This window comes from Embiotoca jacksoni, unplaced genomic scaffold (assembly GCF_022577435.1).
Source record: "Embiotoca jacksoni isolate LCO1_2020_lvr unplaced genomic scaffold, fEmbJac1.0.p SCAF_24, whole genome shotgun sequence".
Lineage (NCBI taxonomy): Eukaryota > Metazoa > Chordata > Actinopteri > Embiotocidae > Embiotoca > Embiotoca jacksoni.
In genome coordinates, this window is record NW_027185375.1 from 2,788,777 (window position 1) to 2,809,806 (window position 21,030).

The 21,030-nt window shown below is 39.5% G+C and overlaps 1 protein-coding gene across 2 annotated transcripts; it reads right to left on the minus strand.

Moving 5' to 3' along the window:
- Positions 1 to 1,623: 1,623 nt before the first annotated feature.
- On the minus strand, positions 1,624 to 20,566 carry aco1 (aconitase 1, soluble). Of its 2 annotated transcripts, none has more exons than XM_069159051.1 (21): positions 20,460 to 20,566; positions 19,331 to 19,463; positions 19,067 to 19,235; positions 17,922 to 18,059; positions 17,691 to 17,760; positions 17,418 to 17,601; positions 15,410 to 15,549; positions 15,132 to 15,303; positions 14,104 to 14,204; positions 13,700 to 13,816; positions 12,163 to 12,322; positions 10,942 to 11,077; positions 10,032 to 10,116; positions 9,533 to 9,689; positions 8,024 to 8,148; positions 7,823 to 7,927; positions 6,701 to 6,843; positions 4,463 to 4,610; positions 3,099 to 3,221; positions 2,784 to 2,969; positions 1,624 to 2,695 (listed from the first exon to the last, which is right to left on the minus strand). In XM_069159051.1, the coding sequence occupies exons 2-21, from the start codon at positions 19,437 to 19,439 to the stop codon at positions 2,579 to 2,581; spliced, it is 2,685 nt and encodes an 894-aa protein (XP_069015152.1). In that variant the 5' UTR covers positions 19,440 to 19,463; positions 20,460 to 20,566; the 3' UTR covers positions 1,624 to 2,578. The 2 variants fall into 2 exon arrangements, with proteins under 2 accessions (XP_069015152.1, XP_069015153.1); XM_069159052.1 differs by lacking the exon at positions 20,460 to 20,566 and adding an exon at positions 20,132 to 20,349.
- Positions 20,567 to 21,030: the final 464 nt, after the last annotated feature.

A 21,030-nucleotide genomic window follows, 5' to 3' on the forward strand; every position in this document is an offset into this window, starting at 1 on the left:
CTTGCTGCAGCATTTTGGATCAAATGCAGGGTTTTTAATGAGTAATTCGGACATCCTAACAACAAGGAATTACAATAATCTAGCCTAGACGTAACAAACGCATTAATTAGTTTTGTGCATCACACTGAGGAAGGATTTCCCTGATTTTATTAATATTACGTAGATGAAAGATTGCAGCTCTGGAGACTTGCTCAATCTGGTGGCTAAAGGACAAATCCTCATCAAAGATGACGCCAAGGTTCCTCACAGCGGTGCTGGAGGCCAAGACAATGTCATCTAGAGTAACTAATGAGTTGTTTGAGCTAAAGGACAATTTAGGTCATTATCTGGCCGTGTTGTGGAGGGGCCCCACATCAAAATCTAGTTTTACTGCTTAGTGTATCCCTCAATAGGTACTCCGTGGCAGCAAGGTATATTCAGCATATTGAGAAGGTGGTAAAGGTGATGGTGCTACCTGTGGCCTCAATGTGGGGACCACAGCAAATGTGCCTGGGAAGACCATAACAAGTCCAGCAATGACTGATAATTAGACAAATATTAGTCGTTTGTCTTAATCATTGATTTATGATTAAAACAAAAACTATTCTTTGTCTGGTCATCGGTTAGGATATATGATATACAGAACCTTGAAGCCTTCACTTTAGCTGCGTGTGCTTTTGCTCGCTGTCCATGGTAACATGAATCACACTGGTTTCCTCACACAGCCCCAGCAGACTTCTGGGCACAGAGAGAGAGACAGGAGAAGACTGAACAAGCTGGTCAAAAGGGCCAACTCTGTCCCGAGGATGTTAGCCGAACTGACATTGATCACAGACGACACCTCTCAACCCCTCCATGAGACTGTAAGCAGCTCCTTCAGTGACACCTGCACCCCCAGAGCAGGAAAGAGTGTTGTACTGATGGCTGTCAGACTTTACAGTGCCATCATATCTTCATGTGGCAACTGTATCTCATATGTATGTCACAGCACTCTTAAAAAAAAAAGAAGAAGAAAAACAAATGTTATCCATCTTATTTTTATTGTGTGTATTTTGTCATTTTTGTCTTATTGTGTGCTTACCTTCTTTTCCTAACTGTATTCCTATGTTGCGGTGAAGACTAAATTTCCCCACTGCGGGATTAATAGTCTCATCTTATCCTCTAGTGGCCATAAAGAGCAACTGAACTCATAGCAGGAAGGTACATCGGAGACATCTGAGCACACCATAAAGCACTCATTTTGTCTCTACACGTCATCAACAATTGTAATGTAGATAAAGTGGCATCAAGACCCCCTTTCTTCTCCACACTTCTGACTGAAATACAGGATCAGTGAGAGCAGTGTTCAATCAGCCTATTTAGGGAACCAAAGGGGGTTTTAAGACTATTTTAAGGCTTTTATTTTGTGGTGATTTAAAAAAAAAAAAAAGAACATTCCTAGATAGTCTTAGAACTGTGTTAGTTGTAGTTTTAGAGGAATGCCAAAGAATGAGCAAGAGTACATATTTTAGTCCCCTCTAAAAATAAATCAATTAGGCCTACTGACATATAGAACATCCAAAAATCACCCTTTCCTCTGTATATTCTGTGGTAATGTTTACGCTTATAATGAACATAGAGGAGGTAAAAAAAAAAAAACCAACATGGTTTTGTCAATCTTTATAATCAAAACAATCACTATTAAAACAAGACACCAGCAACATTAATAAATTGAAGATGATCAGTCCAAAAGTTATTAAGGCAATCAATAACATGAACTCGCTCAGACAAAAGCAGGTTTACAATGAAGTGCGCAATGTCTGAAGAACAAACAAACACGGTTTTAAATCTGCGACGAAGCAGAAAGGATTGAGAGACACGATTTGAAAAAAATGGTTGTGAATAAAACTGCAGTATAAGGTAACTGTTACGGGAATAGTAGTAACAGGATTATTAGAGTCAAGTCACATGTAACTCTGCTTTTATGATCTATAGGTCAATAACTTCAATGAATCACTTTCACCAACAGAACCTTGATCAAAACAACCTTACCACATGGTCAATTCAGTAGCTTTTCTGGAGCATCCACCGCATGGAGTTTGCAATTCAGAGACCTCTTGACCTCAAAAGCTAACTTGGACATGTAGATTCCATCCAATGAGGTCAAGAATCAACTTTTGAATCTTAAACGTGATCTTTCTTTCTTAAGAATCCCTCTGGTTTATCACAGTTTGGGTCTTTCTGCTCGTACCCGTCCACTGCTATATCTGTTCTTCAGACCAATATAAGACCTAGGCTATGAATGATCCTTTGCATTGTTTCAGTAGTGCTGTCTCTGAACCTCTGACACAACCAAATTCAAAACATAAGAACGACGGATTTTTAGAAGAATTAAATTCTGGACAACATACGGTTTAAGTGAAAAAGTGGTGAAAACTTTTTTCCAATGGCAACCAGCATCGTTCTACCCGACATATGATAATTAAATACTCTCATCTCATTTATATGCAGTTCAGTCTGCTATGTAATTCTACAGTATCAGCTCTCTGCAAATGGCGCTCTACACCAAATGTGGGGAATTATTCTCCTATGAATTGTGAATTCATAACAGTTACACACATTAGTTTTCAGTCATCTTGCGGATCATATAGTTGAGGATTCCTCCATGCTGGAAATATGTAAGCTCCACATCTGTGTCGAATCTCATCCGTACTGGAAATATTTTCCCTGTGTTGAGCTGCGAAGGCAGGAAGAAACCACATCAAGTGTCATGTTCAAAATGATGTCAAAAGCACAATTATGTCCCCGTTTTGTCCTTAACATACCTTGACGTCGATGATCATCCTGGGGGTGATCTGCTCAGGGATGGTGATGGTATAGCGCTCTTTGCCGGTCAGCCCCAGACTACCAGCAGTGTTTCCAGGTAAATACTCCAGAGGAATCACCCCCATCCCAACTAGGTTACTGCGGTGGATCCGCTCATAGCTCTCCGCTAGAACTGCCTTAATACCCTGCAAACAAAACCGAAAAGTTGAAACCCCTTGTGATTATGTGGAGGGTCACACAGCAAGGTATGTTAAGGCTTCTCCTGAGACCAGAGACATAACAACAGGGAGGGACTGACGAGAAGTGAAGCTCACCAACAGAAAGGGGCCCTTTGCTGCCCAGTCTCTGGAGCTCCCGGAGCCATACTCCTTTCCTGCTAGAACCAGCAGCGGGATACCCGACTGCTGGTACCTCTCTGCAGCATCAAACACATCCATCTGGAAGAAGAAGGGAAACATGAAAGGATTAGTTCAAATGTAATAGGACTTTTCACAGGTACTGACACTGAGGTGTTGCTTGAAGCTGTGTGGTCTCGGTTTAGGAGAGAAATGCTGAATTATGGTGTGATGGTGTGAATAGAAAAAGATAAACGGAACAAGCAGAGGCATGTCATCAGTTTGTATCATCCATCTACACTGCTCTCATATTTTGAAAAGCAAACAAACTAATTCGGTCCCTACACTGCCACTGCACTGTTAATATGGATTTTTTTTTTTTTTTTTTTTTTTTTTTTGTCCTAACAATCACATTTAGATGTGATGAGTTTACAGACATGTAAAATCTGATTACATATTTAAATGTAATCAGTATTCTTATGACTTGTATGTTTTAATCTAATCCTTTCAACTGGAGCCACTATGTTGTTAAACTGACTGGGGAACTAATAGGAAATAAATATAAAAGCATAATTCAAAGCAGTAGGTGGGTTTACATTCAAATCATACAACTACAAGTAGCCTGCAAGGGCTTCAATCGGCCTTTGTTGTAGGATGACAGCGGTGTACAAAAACACAATGAAACAAAACGTATGTCTCAAAAGTCATCAGGGAGAGCCAAAGAGGTTTGTTGGTTTCTGAACACTCTGCCCTCTGGAGCGGACTGTGCTTTTATGCATTTTGATCTGTTATCTCAAATTGAACCTGCTACAGAGCGGGGGTTATGTCTGCAGCATATGTTACCATGGCGATGTATATGAAGCGAACCACCTTTGTGGCACTCAACACCCAGAGTTAAACCCAAAGTTACCTCGATAACCTGGTATCAGCCTCTTAAACACAAGAATTTATCCAGAAAATCTGGAAGGGCTGATTTTACAAAATGAGACATTTGAGGATGTCAGGCTCTGGGAAACTGACGTGCATTTGTACTATTTTGACTTTTTTAAGACAATTAATCTTGAAAAAAATAAGATAACAGAACTTTGATGTGAGCTGTCTTTTGTTTACTCAGCTATAAGTTAGCATCTTTGCGTAATCTAGGGAAATATTTTGCCATGCTTCTCTCATAATTGTCAGGTTTTACCTTGGACAGACCAAAATCACAATGTCTAAGGGGCCTTCACAGCGTGACTTTCTCTATTCATTATCTTATAAATGAGACAAAGGTGGCCAACAGAAAAGCATTTTGGCTGACATCACACAGTGGTTCACTATGGGAATGAAAAGTGTTGCAGGCTGACCGTTTCTCCAGTTGGCAGGTGAATGGTGTGTGGTGCCTGCTTGTTGAGGAACTTGTTGAAGAGGCGGATGTTGGCGAACGTCCCTCTGGCCATGACGGCGTCGTTACCTCGACGAGAGCCGTATGAGTTGTAGTCTCGAGGGGTCAAACTGTCAAAATACAAAGAGAGTGAAATAGAGAACTTTTATGAATAGTTTAGAAATAGACTTTAATAAAGGCTCATCTGAGTTAGATTCAGACTACTATTTTCCTCTTGTGTTCTGAGGAAGTTTCATTGTATGAGATTTATTCATATACAGCATTTTTTTTTTCCCTCCTTTTACTGACACACCAATAACTGACATCAGGCAGGAGGTAAAGGAATATAAAAACCTAGATCGCATTTCCTGTATAGTGGGTTTTAAATAGTTATTATTAAAGATACTGAAGTCAGCGCTTCAGTCTAAATGAGGATGAACTGAGTTGATGTGTTTACACCAGTTTCAGGAACTCTGTTCCCATTTAATTTAACTTTTAAAAAGCTCAGCAACTCCTTAAAAGGGATAATAAAGATGACCTACATACAGTGCATCCGGAAAGTATTCACAGCGCTTCACTTTTTACACATTTTGTTATGTTACAGCCTTATTCCAAAATGGATTAAATTAATTTTTTTCCTCAAAGTTCTACACGCAATATCCCATAATGACAAAGTGAAAATAGTTTGTTTAAAATTTTTGCAAATCTATTAAAAATAAAGAACGAAAATATAACACGTACACAAGTATTCACAGCCTTTGCTCAATACTTTGTTGAAGCACCTTTGGCAGAAATTACAGCCTCAAGTCTTTTTGAGTACGATGCTATAAGCTTGGCACCTATTCTTGGGCAGTTTCTCCCATTCTTCTTTGCAGGACCTCTCAAGCTCCATCAGGTTGGATGGGGAGCGTTGGTGCACAGCCATTTTCAGATCTCTCCAGAGATGTTCAATCGGGTTCAAGTCTGGGCTCTGGCTGGGCCTCTCAAAGACATTCACAGAGTTGTCCCGAAGCCACTCCTTTGTTATCTTGGCTGTGTGCTTCGGGTCGTTGTCCTGTTGGAAGATGAACCTTCGCCCCAGTCTGAGGTCCAGAGCGCTCTGGAGCAGGTTTTCATCAAGGATGTCTCTGTACATTGCTGCATTCATCTTTCCCTCCATCCTGACTAGTCTCCCAGTTTCTGCCGCTGAAAAACATCCCCACAGCATGATGCTGCCACCACCATGCTTCACCGTAGAGATGGTATTGGCCAGGTGATGAGCGGTGCCTGGTTTCCTCCAAACATGACGCTTGGCATTCAGGCCAAAGAGTTCAATCTTTGTTTCATCAGACCAGAGAATTTAGTTTCTCATGGTCTGACAGTCCTTCAGGTGCCTTTTGGTAAACTCCAGGCGGGCTGTCATGTGCCTTTTACTGAGGAGTGGCTTCCGTCTGGCCACTCTACCATCCAGGCCTGCTTGGTGGAGTGCTGCAGAGATGGTTGTCCTTCTGGAAGGTTCTCCTCTCTTCACAGAGAAAACCTGGAGCTCTGTCAGAGTGACCATCGGGTTCTTGGTCACCTCCCTGACTAAGGCCCTTCTCCCCCGATCGCTCAGTTTGGCCGGGCGGCGAACTCTAGGAAGAGTCCTGGTGGTTCCAAACTTCTTCCATTTACGGATGATGGAGGTCACTGTGCTCATTGGGACCTTCAATGCTGCAGACGTTTTTCTGTACCCTTCCCCAGATCTGTGCCTCGATACAATCCTGTCTCAGAGGTCTACAGACAATTCTTTGGACTTCATGGCTTGGTTTGTGCTCTGACATGCACTGTCAACTGTGGGACCTTATATAGACGGTGTGTGTCTTTCCAAATCATGTCCAATCAACTGAGTTCACCACAGGGGGACTCCAATCAAGTTGTAGTAACATCTCAAGGATGATCAGTGGAAACAGGATGCACCTGAGCTAAATTTTGAGTGTCATGGCAAAGGCTGTGAATACTTGTGTACATGTAATTTTTTCTTTTTTTTAAAATTTTAAATAGATTTGCAAAAATTTCAAAAAAAATTATTTCACGTCATTATGGGGTATTGTGTGTAGAATTTTGAGGGGAAAAATGAATTTGATCCATTTTGGAATAAGGCTGTAATGTAACAAAATGTGGAAAAAGTGAAGCGCTGTGAATACTTTCCGGATGCACTGTAGAGACTTCTACTACAGTTGGAAGCAGTGAGCTCAATTACCCTCTGTCGAACAGGTAGCGTGCTGCGGAGCTGTTCCTGGCGATGTTCCCTGCAGGAGAAATGTGGTCTGTGGTAACCGAGTCTCCCAAGTTCAGCAGCACGTAGGCGTCATTTATGGAATTAGGAGGCTGCAGCTTCATGGTCTGAATGAAGACAGGATACAGTCAAGGCTACATACGGGGGTGGGGAACTTAATTATCTTCAGAAGCAGCGCTTAAAAGTATCAGCACTACTCAGATATAAACGAGCAGCAGTCAAGGGCAGCAACATTTTTTAGAGGTATTCACAGGGAGAGAAGAAGAGCAAAGATACATGACAAACAATACAAATTGGGAAGGTTTGTGGGATCAGTAACAAGCAGAGAGATGAAGTGAAAAACTACAGAGAAGTGAGAACAACATAGAGACACAACAAACGATAGACGTTGGGTAGGTTAGTAGGGCCAGTAACCCCAGATTAGAGATACCTGCAGAAAAATCTAAAACATATGTGAGCGATAGAGTATAAAGTTATGAGATGTAACAATGGCATAGAGAGAAAGACATTAGAAGAGAGAAGCTTAGTGCATCCAGTGCAACAGGAAATTCCTGGTTAGCCTTGGTTAATAGTTAATATAGTCATTTTTTTCTATTATTAGTTAATGCCAATGACATGTTCCAGTATCTGTAATAAAGTGCTGTGAATAATCGTGTCAAATGCAGCACAAAGATCTAGCAGGACAAGTACAGACACCAAGAAAAGAGGATGTTCAAGAGTGAAGGGAGACCCAACCCAGTATTAGAGTGGTGTTCCTAATAAAGAGCAAATCCAACCTTTACAAAAATAACAATGAAAACAACCATTGGCTTCTAATTTTTGTTGAAAATGAAATAAACACAAGTTTAATGTCTTTTCCATGTTCAAATTTTTTTTAAGCATAAAAAAAATGCCTGTGTTGATTCTGCTTTGGAGTTCACAATGACTGTCAAAGGAATTTACATTTTCAAAAATTTTGGTTATAGCTCTACAACAAAACAGCCAAGCAAATGAATATCGTAATTGAATATCAGCAGGCCTGGGGTTTCCTATCCCACTTGTGATGGCTGCATACGTTTTGAAATGTGTAGTTTTATGTATATTTACCAAACCGTCAAAGAATGGGGGTGACTTGATGTAGGTTGATTTGGGGTCCCACGTGTACAGCTTGTCAGCGGGAGCCACCAGAGAGTTCCAGCGTTCATTCACTTTCTGCAGCAACAACAACAACAAAAAAGTAAGACCTGAGAGATTCTTGTCAAACTACTGGAATGCTTTTTCTTTCCAACAGATCAATGTTTACATTACCTCAACCTTCTCATAGACTTCTTTGAACATTGATGGAATGACAAAAATTGTCTCCACAGCTTGGATCTCCTCCCGTGTGGGCCAAATATCCCTCAGAAATATCTCTTTGCCTTCTGAGTTAATGCCTACAATGGAGAGAGCAATATATAAAACATATCAATATTTGAAGAATTTAAACCTCGCTTTTGTCCAGCTTCAGGCTCCATAATTGTTTTGACTATGAAAATATGAAAGCTTGAAGTACATACAAAAGCAGTCAATCAAATATAATCTAAACACCGTGGCTTATCTGATGATGTCACACACAAAAAAAAAATTAAGAGTTAAGAATGCCTCTTGAGGTCTAAAATAAATTTGGTCGAAAGGTCAACAATCTTGGTGTACTGTGACATTCAGACTACACTGTGTAGTACACGGTTTAGTGTTAAATCTAAAAGGCTACCATTGGAAGCTATTTTTTGAAAGCTAATTTTGTCAAAACACATTATAATAAGTTGTTTTAGCAAATCCAATGATTTTAAATCAGACACAATGTACTCAATCCAGCAGTATCCAATGGAAACACTTCCCATGACGCAAAGTATGACTGGGTTTATCCATAATGCACTGTATTCTGTGACCAAAGTGACCAAATCAAGGAACCAAATTGTCCCAGATCGGCAAACCGAGCTTCACAAAAAACTTCTGTCCACCGACATTGGCTTTTAGAAGCCTGTTCCAGTACATTACATTTTCTGCGAACTCCCTTTGGTGTGTAATGACACACAGGTTGATGGACCACAACCATTCAATTTAACTCGCATGCACAGTGACATGTATGCCTCTGGTTTTGCTAACCAGAGCTAACCCGTTACTAATGAGCTCTCCAAGTGTGGAGAGGTTGGCGAGGATTTGGTTTCTCCACAATATTCCAAAGTAAGGGGATAAAAGATACTCAAAACTGAGAAGTAATGAAAACCAGTTATAAAAGCCGTACTGCAGTGATTAAGCATTGTTCTTATGCACCACTGTCAGAATGATATAAAAAAAAAAAAAATGAGAGTGCACAAAACCCAGAGATATAATCTCTCTTCTTCCTCATCAAATCCTAGTGGCCAACATTATCTACAATGAAACTCAACTGCAAATATTACAGTCAGACATTTGGGTGTGTCATGTTGGAAGCTTCTAATGAAGCCTGGAGCTTGCAACTGAGATAAGAAGACTACCGAGGTACGGCCATCTTCTTTGTTTCCAACAGATCTTTTTGCATTTTCAAACTTGTATTCTTCATCCCTAACAGATGCTGGCATCGCATGAGGACACTTATCAGGCTTTACAGGAGTTCCTTCTGGAGATACTAAACCTTTTTTTCACAGCAGACATTTTGACTCGTCATTGTAGGGAAAGCACAGGTGTATTCATAATATGGCCATACCACTTATGGGCGGTCCTGCTCCTGTGCATGTTGGTTCACTGTCATAGTATAACTGGGACACTTAGTGGAGAATGGAAAAATACTATACTCACCAATGGGCTCGTTGTCAAAGTCAATCCTCACAGTGCCGGCCATTGCATAGGCGATGACGAGTAGTGGAGAAGCCAGGTAATTGGCTCTGGTGTTGGGGTGGACTCGCCCTTCAAAGTTTCTGTTCCCTGACAGGATACCTGCAGCAACCAGATCCCCCTGAGGCACAAACCAATGTAAACATCATGACAATACGAGTAGATCCGAAAATCCTGTAGGTACTTTGTGCATTAATGTTGCTTTGGGTTGTGAAGAAAGAAGAAAGCAATGTTGTTCTACTTTGTAAAATAAGAAGAAAGCAACTTCAGATCAACAAAAAGTACATGCAAAAAAAAAAAGACAAAAAAAAGACAACTTTTAGGGTCTTTAGTATACTGTGTTGCCACAGTGTGAACAAATGAAGAACTGAAAAATGAAGGAGAAAAGAGCCAAGCACAGCATGAAAAGGTGGAATGACACAAGAGAGATGTGGAAACAGCCTCTCATATAAACCATGGGTACCTTGGTAATGGCCTCCACCACCGGCTCTGGGAGCGGCCCACTGTTGCCTATACACGTCATGCAACCATAGCCAACAACCTCAAAGCTAACAGAGAGACAAAAATGTTTGTTTACATGGTGACATTGCTGTACTGCAATCGTTGCTTTGCATCACTTAGTACTACTTCAGCAGCCGCACTGTGCGTACTTCAAGGTACAACCTATATATACCATTTTATTGTGTACTAAACATGGACAATATGACATATATACACTATAGAGATTTGTCAATAAACATTGAAACAGGCAACCTAACGCAGTATAATCCTCGGGGTCTGCAATGTCATATCTTTCACAATAACACCGGTATAATTGTTAATACAACCCCATTTCCAAATTTGGGATGCTGTGTAAAATGTAAATGAAAACAGAATGCGATGATTTGCTAATCAAGAAGACCAATATCTAAATGAAAATAGACCAAAGACAACATATCAAATGTTGAAACATCGAAATGTTGTTTTTTTGTAAAGTATATGAAAATTTTGAATTTGATGCCAGCAACACGTTTCAAAAAAGTTAGGGCTGAACTTTTTTTTAAAATAAACATATTTTTCATAAAACAATAAAATGTATTGGGTTCAACATTTGATACATTGTCTTTGAACCCATTATTATTATAACACATAATATAACACACTGCTGATAAAAATGTTTGTTCTGCGTGTCCATGACAAGTCAAACTCAATCTGTTAATGAACACTGTGAGATGAAGTGGAACTGTCTCAACAAAAAAGACTAGTAAGAGAACATTAGATTAAGTTTTTTTTTTTGTGTACCAGATCACTGTTCTCCAAGGTCAAGAATTAACTGCGTTTTTGTCTTCTATAAATCAAGACACCTGTATGAAAACAAACATTTTGAAGCTTACCCCAGCTGAAAGAGGTAGTCCATTACACCACTCTCTTTTAGGTAGTAGGTCACCACTCCACTGCCAGGCGACAGGCTGGTCTTGATGTACGGCTTCACACTCAAACCATTTTCTATTGCTTTCTTTGCAAGGAGTCCTGGAAAAGAAGTATGTATCATTAAAGTACTGTGTCATTAAAAAAAAGAAAAAAAACTGTCTAGACTGGCAATCAATCCAGGGCGTACTCTGCCTTTACCCAAAGTCAGCTGGGACTGGCTTTTCAACGAGTCTCTTCCTAATTAAGACGCTGCTTTTTTTTCCTGAATGGCTTGCATAGAGCTGCCAGACTTTTAACTAAAACCAGGAAAAGGGACCACATCACATCACATCTGAAGTTTAGAAAAGTGCTATACAAATAAAGTTTATTATTATTATTATTATTGTTTTCTATCCAGGTGTGCTCCTCCTCCTTGAAAAAAAAATGATGTATTGTACTATAAATTGCTGTCGATAGACAAATTATTATTACATATGGACAGAATTATCAGTGTTTCTGAAAACCAGTAACATTATTGTGAAAAAGCAGACTACAGATTAGGGCTGATTATGTTCATGAATTATTATGGGGTAACACTAAAAAGAAGGAGCCTAATTTTTCAGAGCCAGAAGCTACGTCAACTTTTATATACAGTCTATGGGTATTAATGCGTTGTGATACAATGGGCTGACAAACATGACAATACTCCTTCTGGGCTATTTATCGGCCAGTTCACCCAAAGTACTACAAATGACTATTTTATTCTTATAAACCTCTGGTAGGTTATACAGCCGTCCAGCTACTTGTTTTTTGTTGGACCAATTGACACCAATTATTTGACATTAGTGCCAAAGTATAGTTTTCAGACTCGCTGCCCTGTTATCAATGACGAGACCTAATTAAAGTCTGGCTTTTTGCTCCATGGGGAACTAATGACATGGACATTGCAACTATCCAGTAAATAAAATCTACTATTAGGCATTCAATGGCATATTTTTTTTAATGATATAACACAGAATAATAATGAACTTTAATATTCAGGGAAGAAAATTCACCCAAATTTTCACTGATGGGGGATAGAATTGTAAGAGATCTGGAAGATGAAGAGGAGGGGGCTGGCCCCAAAAAAGTTGAGAGCCAGTGATCAAAACTGAGGTGACACAAAATCCTATGATACGATATGCAATCAAAATAATTACACTCACCTGCTCCAAGCATAACAGATGGGTTGCTGGTGTTTGTGCAGCTGGTTATGGCAGCAATAACCACTGAACCGTGGCTCAACGTATACTCTTTTCCACTGAATTGGAAGGGGACTGCAGTACTGTGACGCTCAGGGGCCACCTGGAAACCCTTGAATCCTTGCTGAGAACATTACATAAAGAAAATAACGAACATTAATACCTCGTAGCTGTCTACCTCCGCCAACCAGTCAAGTTGCAGTTTACATCCATCTATGTCAAGGCTCGTACAATGCATGTAATGAAGACTTTGAAGAAGTCCTTACATATGTTCTCATGTGCGGCCTATAAAGTTCATTCTGATAAAACGCTAAGTTATAGCCATGACAATAGGCGATGCTTCAAGTATGAATGTTGCCTGAAAGAAGCTACAAATTTTGGAAGCAAAGATTAGTGTCACCTATTCTGAAAATGACCAAATCTGAAATATGGTCACAACCACCCCTTCTGTTCCTGAGTTATGGCATTAAATTAATGGCCAGAAGTGATTTTTGCAGAACATGCTAATGTCACAGTGAAGCTGCCCTTTGAAATTTTGGATACAAAATTTCAGCACTTCACAATTTTATTTTATTAGACGTTTGTGTATATATTTTCCTAATTAGCATCTGAAATTTTGAGTTATCATCAAAAATGTGTTTTGTCAGGTCACAGTGAAATTAACCTTTGAACAAGCAGTTCATCCCTGAGTCAAAGTGAAAAGTTTGTGCCAAATTTGAAGAAAACTCCATTAAGGCGTTGCTGAGATATGTGCAGCTGGTTATATGCCTCCAACACACCTGACTCGGAGGGATAAAATGTATTTCTATTTCGCAAGTGCAATGAAAAGAACTACAACCCTTTTATAGACACTCACGATCAATTTAAAAACAACATTTATGGTCCTAAAGCCAATACAGTAGCCGAGTCTTTGAACTGAAAACAAAGCACTACTTTTGTGATACTTTGAAAAATATGAACATCTTTTGTACAGAAAGCAGTCTTAAATTAGTAATGTTTTGATTAAATTAGGATGTGATTTGATTAAGATCACAAATCTACCAAAACTGATGTCAAAGAGTACCAAAAAGTATTGAGATTTGATATCCAGCCCTATCGACAAAGGGTTACAAAATTTGATCTAAATGCTATGTGAGAATGGAGGAAAAGAAACCACGTTGGACGGGATTTTTTTTTTTAAAAAAGGAAGTTGGTGCCTTTGGAATATATGAACGACGCTTTCTGCCTTAATTCATGTTATGCATAATTATGAGGCAATGAATTACCATAATAAATAAATTTAAAAAAAAAACCCAATCTATCTCTTTTGCTTTGTGATCATTTACAGTGAGCAATCACAAGGGAAAAAAAAAAAAAAAAAAAAAAAAAAATCCAGTTTTCAGATGTATGTTCTCCTGAGACAGCTTTTAAAAAGCTGTGTTTTGGGTGTAATAGATTTCCCCAAAATTAAGGGATTTTAATATTTACCCAGTTTAATGTGTATCTACTGGAAGTAACCTACCTTTGCTCCCAGGCAGGTTTCAAAGTCTTTTTTCATGTCAGAAACAGGAATTCTGTCCTGAGGTCTTTTGGGGCCGCTGCAGCACGGAACCACTGTGCTGAGATCCAACTCTACAACCTGAGAGAGAGAGAAAGGGAAGGAGATGTCATGGTAGTCATTTTACATTATGCTTCTTTGCCTTAATAGCCTCTGACTGTGCACCCTCATGAGACAACTTGTAGCTGAAACTGTTGGTAGTCTAGTGTTAAATAACTGATTTACTTGATTCGTATTACATTTGTGTTTGGTGTCATTTCACAGTTTGCATTTGCAAATTACAAAAGACAATGACCTATCGTGTGTGTTCCTGGAGGGAGCAACCTCAGCAAAAACTGCTAAAACTTCAAAATGAGGTCGCAACTGACCCGAGTGAAATCTGGATCCTGAGAAACATTATTGTAGTCTCTGAACATGGCCACTGCCTTCAGGTACTTTGTAATGTGGGTGAGCTTCTCTGGTTCTCGACCTGAATCCAGAAAAAGAGAAAAAATAATGAAAATAATCACCTGTGATGAATCAGATAGGTGTCTTAAATAGGGATGGGACATGTTTGTCGAATAGTCGTTAAAATATTTTTTTTTTTAAAAATCAATTAGCATACGCAACTATCGTTCTTCCTCGCTTTGTGTTTTTACCAGCACCTGGTTGTAATGTGTTATTCCCGTCAGCAGGTGTCGGTAATTCACCTACAAGCTCTCTGCCAACAGCTATTAAACAACATAAGGAGAAGAACACCACGGTTGCCATCAGGCTTTGGAGCTTTGCAAGATAGAACTGTGTGGCGCTGTGAGTCTAGAGTGCGAATAGGAGAAACACAGCCGTCCAAAAGTTCTGTGTGGAACTCCTTCAAAACATAAATGAAGATGAGGTGCAGTGCAAACTCTGCAAACACCGACATTAGAGGGGTGGGGAGTGGTAGGGTAAATAGTCGATTAATAATCCAATAGTTCCGAGCAAATTTTGGAAAGCATTTCTGCTAGAAGTGCCAATTCCTAGTCTTAAATAAACTAAGCATCCATTTAATAACTAGAAAAGGGAATTATGCAAGAAAAAAATTAGGTCGTATTTCTCTTCAAATTAAAAGAAAATAACACTCTTAAGGAAAAAGTTGCTAGCATCTGTTGACACAATGATAGTAATAGGATACTGCAAATGAACTTTGAAGCAGTACTCCATTGTTAAACCATATTTGCAGCACTTGAATCAGAATCACTGCAGTTGTTAAATAAGTTAAGTTCAAATTGGTTGAAAATAGTAAAATAGAATAAAACCAATATTGGTAGAAAATAAAATGTTTGTGCACCGATAGTCCTAAAGGAAAAATTAAAACTCATTATTACAGGCATGTAATATCACTCAAGCTTGTTTTCATAGTCCACAGAAGGACACTCACCGGTCTGCTCGAGGTACCGAATGCTTATGTCGTCCACAGGGAAGAAAGCTGCTGTGGCTCCATACTCTGGACACATGTTGGCGATGGTGGCTCTGTCAGCAATAGACAATTGAGCCACACCTGGGCCAAAAAACTCCACAAATTTCCCCACTACGCCCTCCTGACGGAGGTGCTGAAAACACAAATGGTAAGGAAGGGTGTGATGTTAGTAGTGCTGAACAAGACCAGAGGCACTTGTGTTGTAATTACCTTTGCAATTACCACTGTGTTCTAGTTACCTTAGTAATAGTGAGGACAATGTCAGTGGAGGTGATGAGCTTGTTTGAGATCCCATACAGCTTGTATCCCACCACCTCAGGTAACACCATGCTTATTGGTTGGCCCAACATCACAGCCTCCGCTTCAATTCCGCCCACACCTGAATGTTTAAGGATAACTTCTTTAGGACTTAATGATCACATTTCAATTGGAGTACTTTTGTTGTTGTTGTTGTTGTTGTCATGTCATTACCGAGAAAATTGATTCCCAAAGTGTGGTTCAAGCACTACAGACAGTACGCAAGGCAGGATTATCCAATATGGATAATAGTTTGTTCTGCGTCCTCCTCTCCACCACCTTTTCCAGGCTGTCCAGTTTGTAGCCGATGATGGAGCCGGCCTTCTTAACCAGTTTGTTAAGTCTGCTGGTGTCGCCGGCTCCAACGCTGCTCCCCCAGCAGACCACAGCGAAGTACAAAGCACTGGTCACAACAGACTGGCCTACAGTCTGGCTTACTACATCAAACAGCAGCAGGATTTACATGACTGCGTACAAAGAGTAGCGCACATTTGCGCACGTGGAACAATGGCAGCAGCTTCATTAATTATCCATAAGTATTCCCGACACAGAGACAGGATCTAACAGCAAATTAATATGTGACCTTCTATTCTTCACTTTAGATAGGTGAGCTGTTACACACAAAGTTTATAGGCCACACAGCGGATGTCCACAAGTGACGTTTCATCAGAGCCGTCGGAATATTTCACTGCTAGCAAAAGTCTGTTCTCCTTCAAAAATCTAGAATACAGTATGTTTCTGCAATGTCAAGATCTTTCTTAGAGACCTTATCTTTAATGAATATAACGGCCAACTAATAATATCTCAATAGGTTGCAGAGTAACAATGAAAACACATTGTAGTAGGCTGCTAGGAGTTGCTCTGTTTAGATAAATTATCATTAAACATGGACAGAATTTTCATTGTTTAGGAAATAATAAATAAACTAATAAAAAGATTCTGTCAGTTGAACAGACAACATATTTGAACTGATTATGTATTTGTTTTGGGTAAAGCTATGATTGTGATATGGGACTTTTTGAACTTTTTCTAAATCTGTGGATTTTATGTTATGCGAAAAAAAAAATTGTATCTACAGTGGGAAGTGCTACTTTTGGTTTGGTACATGGTCTGACATCTGGAAAATACAATGTGAATTTTCTTTAAACTGTGTGGATAGTAACGTTTGCCAAAAGGTAACCTAGCACTTGTATAAATCAAGGAATTTAATCACATTTACACAAAAATCTTATAAAAGATAGGTGACAAATGCATATTGTCTCAAAATATCTTCGTTCACATCACTAAACCCTGGAAAACTGGAGGAAATAGTTTTAATACTGGCAGCATCAGCATACAACAGATTTTAAAGTTGCACTGATTAATTGTTGTTGGCCAGAGCACAACATCCTCAGCTTTGACAGATCACCTTATAAAGTTGCACATTGACACATCCAGTAGAGAGCATTACCATCTGGTTGTAGTTATGTTAGTGTCCACCTGATGAACCCAAGTCCAATAATCACTGGTTTAAGCTATGTTTTGGTCTCCACCACCTCAGGAAAAATATCTTGCTCATAGGTGCTAAAAAAACACCACAATTCCCATCAGTGTCAGTAACTGTGTCTGTCTGCTGTATTGTTCTGGACAGGGATTGTACAGCAGGCTTTTTCATTGAAAACAGTCATTTGCTGCTGCTAGAAAGGAGGCAGTAGTGAGTAGAGTTTTTGCGGCAGAAAATTAAAGCCACAAGGAAGAAGAGGATAAAAAGAAGATATGCTGGGTATCAAGACTGTATACTATTTTTTTCTCAACAGAAAACGTATTGCTCGGTCACGTTTTTAGTTGCTTCCCGAAGTATGCAACATATAGCCATGTAGACATGGAGAGGCAAGAGAATGATAAAAGGGTACACAAAAGAAGTTTGCCACAAATAACCCTCGTGTTTAAATGCATACACCATTGTCTTACCCCAGCCCAGGACTCCCAGGCCATCGATCATGGTGGTGTGAGAGTCGGTGCCCACCAGACTGTCAGGATAGAACAATCCATCAAAGTTAAACACCACCCTGGCCAAATACTCCAGGTTGACCTGGTGTACAATTCCTGAACCAGGAGGAATTATTCGCAAGTTCCTGAAGGCTTTAGAGCCCCACTGGGAAGAACAGAGATTATATTTATTAACTAAAGCAACCCAACACAATTAAAAACTATTAGACATTAAGATTGTGCACAAGTTTATACCTTTAAAAATTGAAATCTTTCCTTGTTGCGGTTAAACTCTAAATCTTGGTTTTTCTGAAGACTATCGGACCTACAAGAAAAATACAACAACAAACAAGAGATTAGATACTAGTTAAATTTAGCACAAAAAAAAAGCGATGAGCATCAGCAGAATTCAGTAAAACAGCATATATGAACTGATGGTCCCATCGTGATCCTATGGTGGATAGAAATTTAGGAACTTTTTCTTACTTTCTGTTAAAGTCCACTTGGATGGAATGATCAATGACGAGGTCAGCAGGACAAACTGGATTAATCTTTTCTGGGTCACCGCCTAGTTTCATCACCGTATCACGCATGGCAGCAAAGTCCACTACAGCTGGAACACCGCTGCAAAGGAAGTTTAGATATTTTTCAGTCTGGTTTTAGAACATATCACGCCACTGAATCTGCCATTTCAAGAGTTTTTAATGACCTTTCACTCAATGCTGGTGATCCTGCTAACCTGGTTTTACTTGATCTCACTGCTGCATCTGATACTGTGGACCATGAGGTTCTTATCTCTTAACTTGAGCAGAGCATTGATACCCGTTGCACAGCTTTAAAATAGTTTAAGTCCTACCTGACTGATTCTTTTCTCTTTTCTCAAAAAAGATGAAAAAGAAGATGAAGAGATAAAAAAAAAAAGAAAAAAGAAGAAGAATCTTTTCTGAAATACAAGTCAAAGTATAATTCAGTTGTGCATCACAACTGGTCTGACAATATAGATGAGTAATATAAATAAATTAACAGCTTCATGGCTTCAAAATGGCAGGATTTATGTTTTTTCAGATTCTGATATTCTACATATTCTATGTATGCAAAATCAACAATATATTAGTCCATCTGTCAATACTTTCACTTCCCTCACCTTTGTGTAGCACTCAACCCCAAACCCACTGTTTCCCACTGAAGACATCAATTGTTTTCTTTTTTTTTTCATTTTAATTCAGTTAAATTCAAACCATACCGCAAGTCATCTTAAGACACATAAGAAACTTTAGTTTCCCCTTGAGCAAACACTTGTTGACAGTTGGGAGGAAAGACTCCTTTTTAACAGGAAGAACTCTCCCATATCACTATCAATAACATCACTTTTAGCTTTTTAGGGTAGTCTCTCAAACTTAACAAAACTCCTCCAGAGCCACAGAGAACATTATAACCCTGTTCTCACTGAGTGAAAAGTGCTTGTGACTTTCAAATGTAAAATTATTGAAATTCTGCTGAAACTACAAGTGTATGGTTCAAAACAGCTGTCCCAAACAACAGTAATTTGTCAAGGTTTCATTCATTGTTAAGAACCTACATTATACAACAAGTTAATAACATTCTAATGCAGAGCGATAGTGTAGACATACGTGAAGTCCTGGAGGATGACGCGGGCCGGCCTGAATGGTACCTCCACAGTTTGAGTCTGGGTCTGCTTCCAGTTGAGGATATTTTCCACATCTGAACGCTTCACTAGAAACTCGTCGCAGTTCCTGACAGCAGACTCCAGGAGGACCCGGATGGAGAACGGCAGACGGTCTGAGTGAGGGGCAGATGGAAAGTGAAAGTCATTCAGATATATGATGGTAAACATAGAGATTTCATATTAACATTTAATAAGTATTTGCTGTTACCATATCTGGGATCTTCAAGCTTGGAGAGATTGAAAAACTGCTGAGTCGGGTCCTTGGGGTTTAGAGGCTCAACTATATGTTGAAAAGGATTTTTCAGAGCCACAGACATCCTCTTCTGTGTTTTAGTATCAATCTAAAATTAGAAATATGAACAATAGGTCTCTTGTAAACCATGTAAAATAAAAAAAAAGCAGCGAAGCAAGGAATGGCACAAATCAAATAATCTTCCGAGTGGCAATTTTTCTTCTACTATTCAAACATGCAAACTGCTCATGCAGGCCAATTATTATAAATGGGGAAAAAAATAATCTCTTTACATTGTGTAAAGAGGCTCTTACAATGCCAAAATCTTTCCATAGGGCGTAAAAAGGATTATCTTCGGTTGAAGTCATGCATAATACTGGAGCTGAGAGATCGGTGAACTCTTGGCCCACGTTTAACAAGCCTTACATAACTCAAAACTTTAGCAATCTCACGAAACTTTGAACGGGAAAATGTACAGCTGAATGTGCCACAAGCTTGTTGCAAACTAACATCATACAGACAGAAAAGCGTGTTTTGCTTCATACTATTTCCCTGAGAGAAGCGTTTTCTGTGTGAAAGGTAAACTAATAATATGAGCACCTGACTGGGCCTCCAATTCCTAAATGCACACACGTTAGGCTGGTTGGCAGAAAGGCCACCTAAAAACACTGCTTACCGAGTGCAATTACGAAACCGACACGAATATTTAACGTGGCATGGCCAGAGCATCAAATCAGCAAACAAACAACGACTTAATTTAATTCCAATTTTCCAAACCTCCAACTTATAACTTGGCCTCCTGGTGTCAGTCGGCGTTAGCGCAGTCGATCAACATTAACACACAAGACAGAAACGTTTTTTGTTTTTTTTTCTAAGAGGGGAAAAACAAGAGACGCAACTCCCGATTAACTATCATATAATAATAATAACATAGCATGGGTTGGTAGAAACACATAATAGTGTATGACGTGACAGCCGAGTTAGCTGACTTTAGCATCTGTCTAAACATTTGTGCGTAAAAACACAGCACACAACGCGTGATCTACGTCACGCTTCTGTAAAACAATTTACTGAGACAGTTCATGAAATCTCGTCAATCGCTTACCTCTGTGTGCAAAAGGGGACACCCGAAAACCACGACCGTATGTTACCCGCACACTACCAACCAATTTATCTCGTATAGTCTCCGCTGCGCTCTTAAACCGCGAAACGTCTTCCGCCTCCGGTGGTACCACTTCCGGTTAAAGTTTAAATTCAGAATAAAAGCATCACAAAAATAGAAGTCTAAGTAGGAGTGCAGCGCCCGTGAAAATAGCCTCCTGTAGGAGACCAAAAGGGGGAATTGTGCGATTCTGTGCTAGGCTATGTTTACAATAATACTATTGTAAACATAGTGTTTCCTAAAGAAGAATGGGAGGCAAAGACTTCAGTTTTCACGCCCCTCTCCTAAGGAACCAGTTCCCAGTTTGGGTTTGAGGGGGAGACACCCTCTCTAGCTTTAAGGTTAGCCTTAAAACTTTTCTTTTTGATAAAGCTTATAGTTAGGGCTGGCTCGAGTGACCCTGAACCATCCCTAAATTATATTGTTATAAGCCTATGGCAGCATTGCATCTCATTAACTTCATGCTTTCTCTCTCTCCCATAGTTTTTGCTTGCACTTTGTTACCTCCCCATAC

What these genes read in the sequence shown, in the direction of transcription:
- aco1 (XM_069159051.1), bottom strand. Translation starts at nt 19,439, where the DNA reads ATGTCTGTGGCTCTGAAAAATCCTTTTCAACATATAGTTGAGCCTCTA. An exon ending in CAAGTGGACTTTAACAGAAA is followed by an intron (nt 17,761 to 17,921) that starts GTAAGAAAAAGT and finishes TTTTTCTTGTAG; the next exon opens with GTCCGATAGTCTTCAGAAAA. An exon ending in CCCCATTCTTTGACGGTTTG is followed by an intron (nt 6,844 to 7,822) that starts GTAAATATACAT and finishes GTCTTCATTCAG; the next exon opens with ACCATGAAGCTGCAGCCTCC.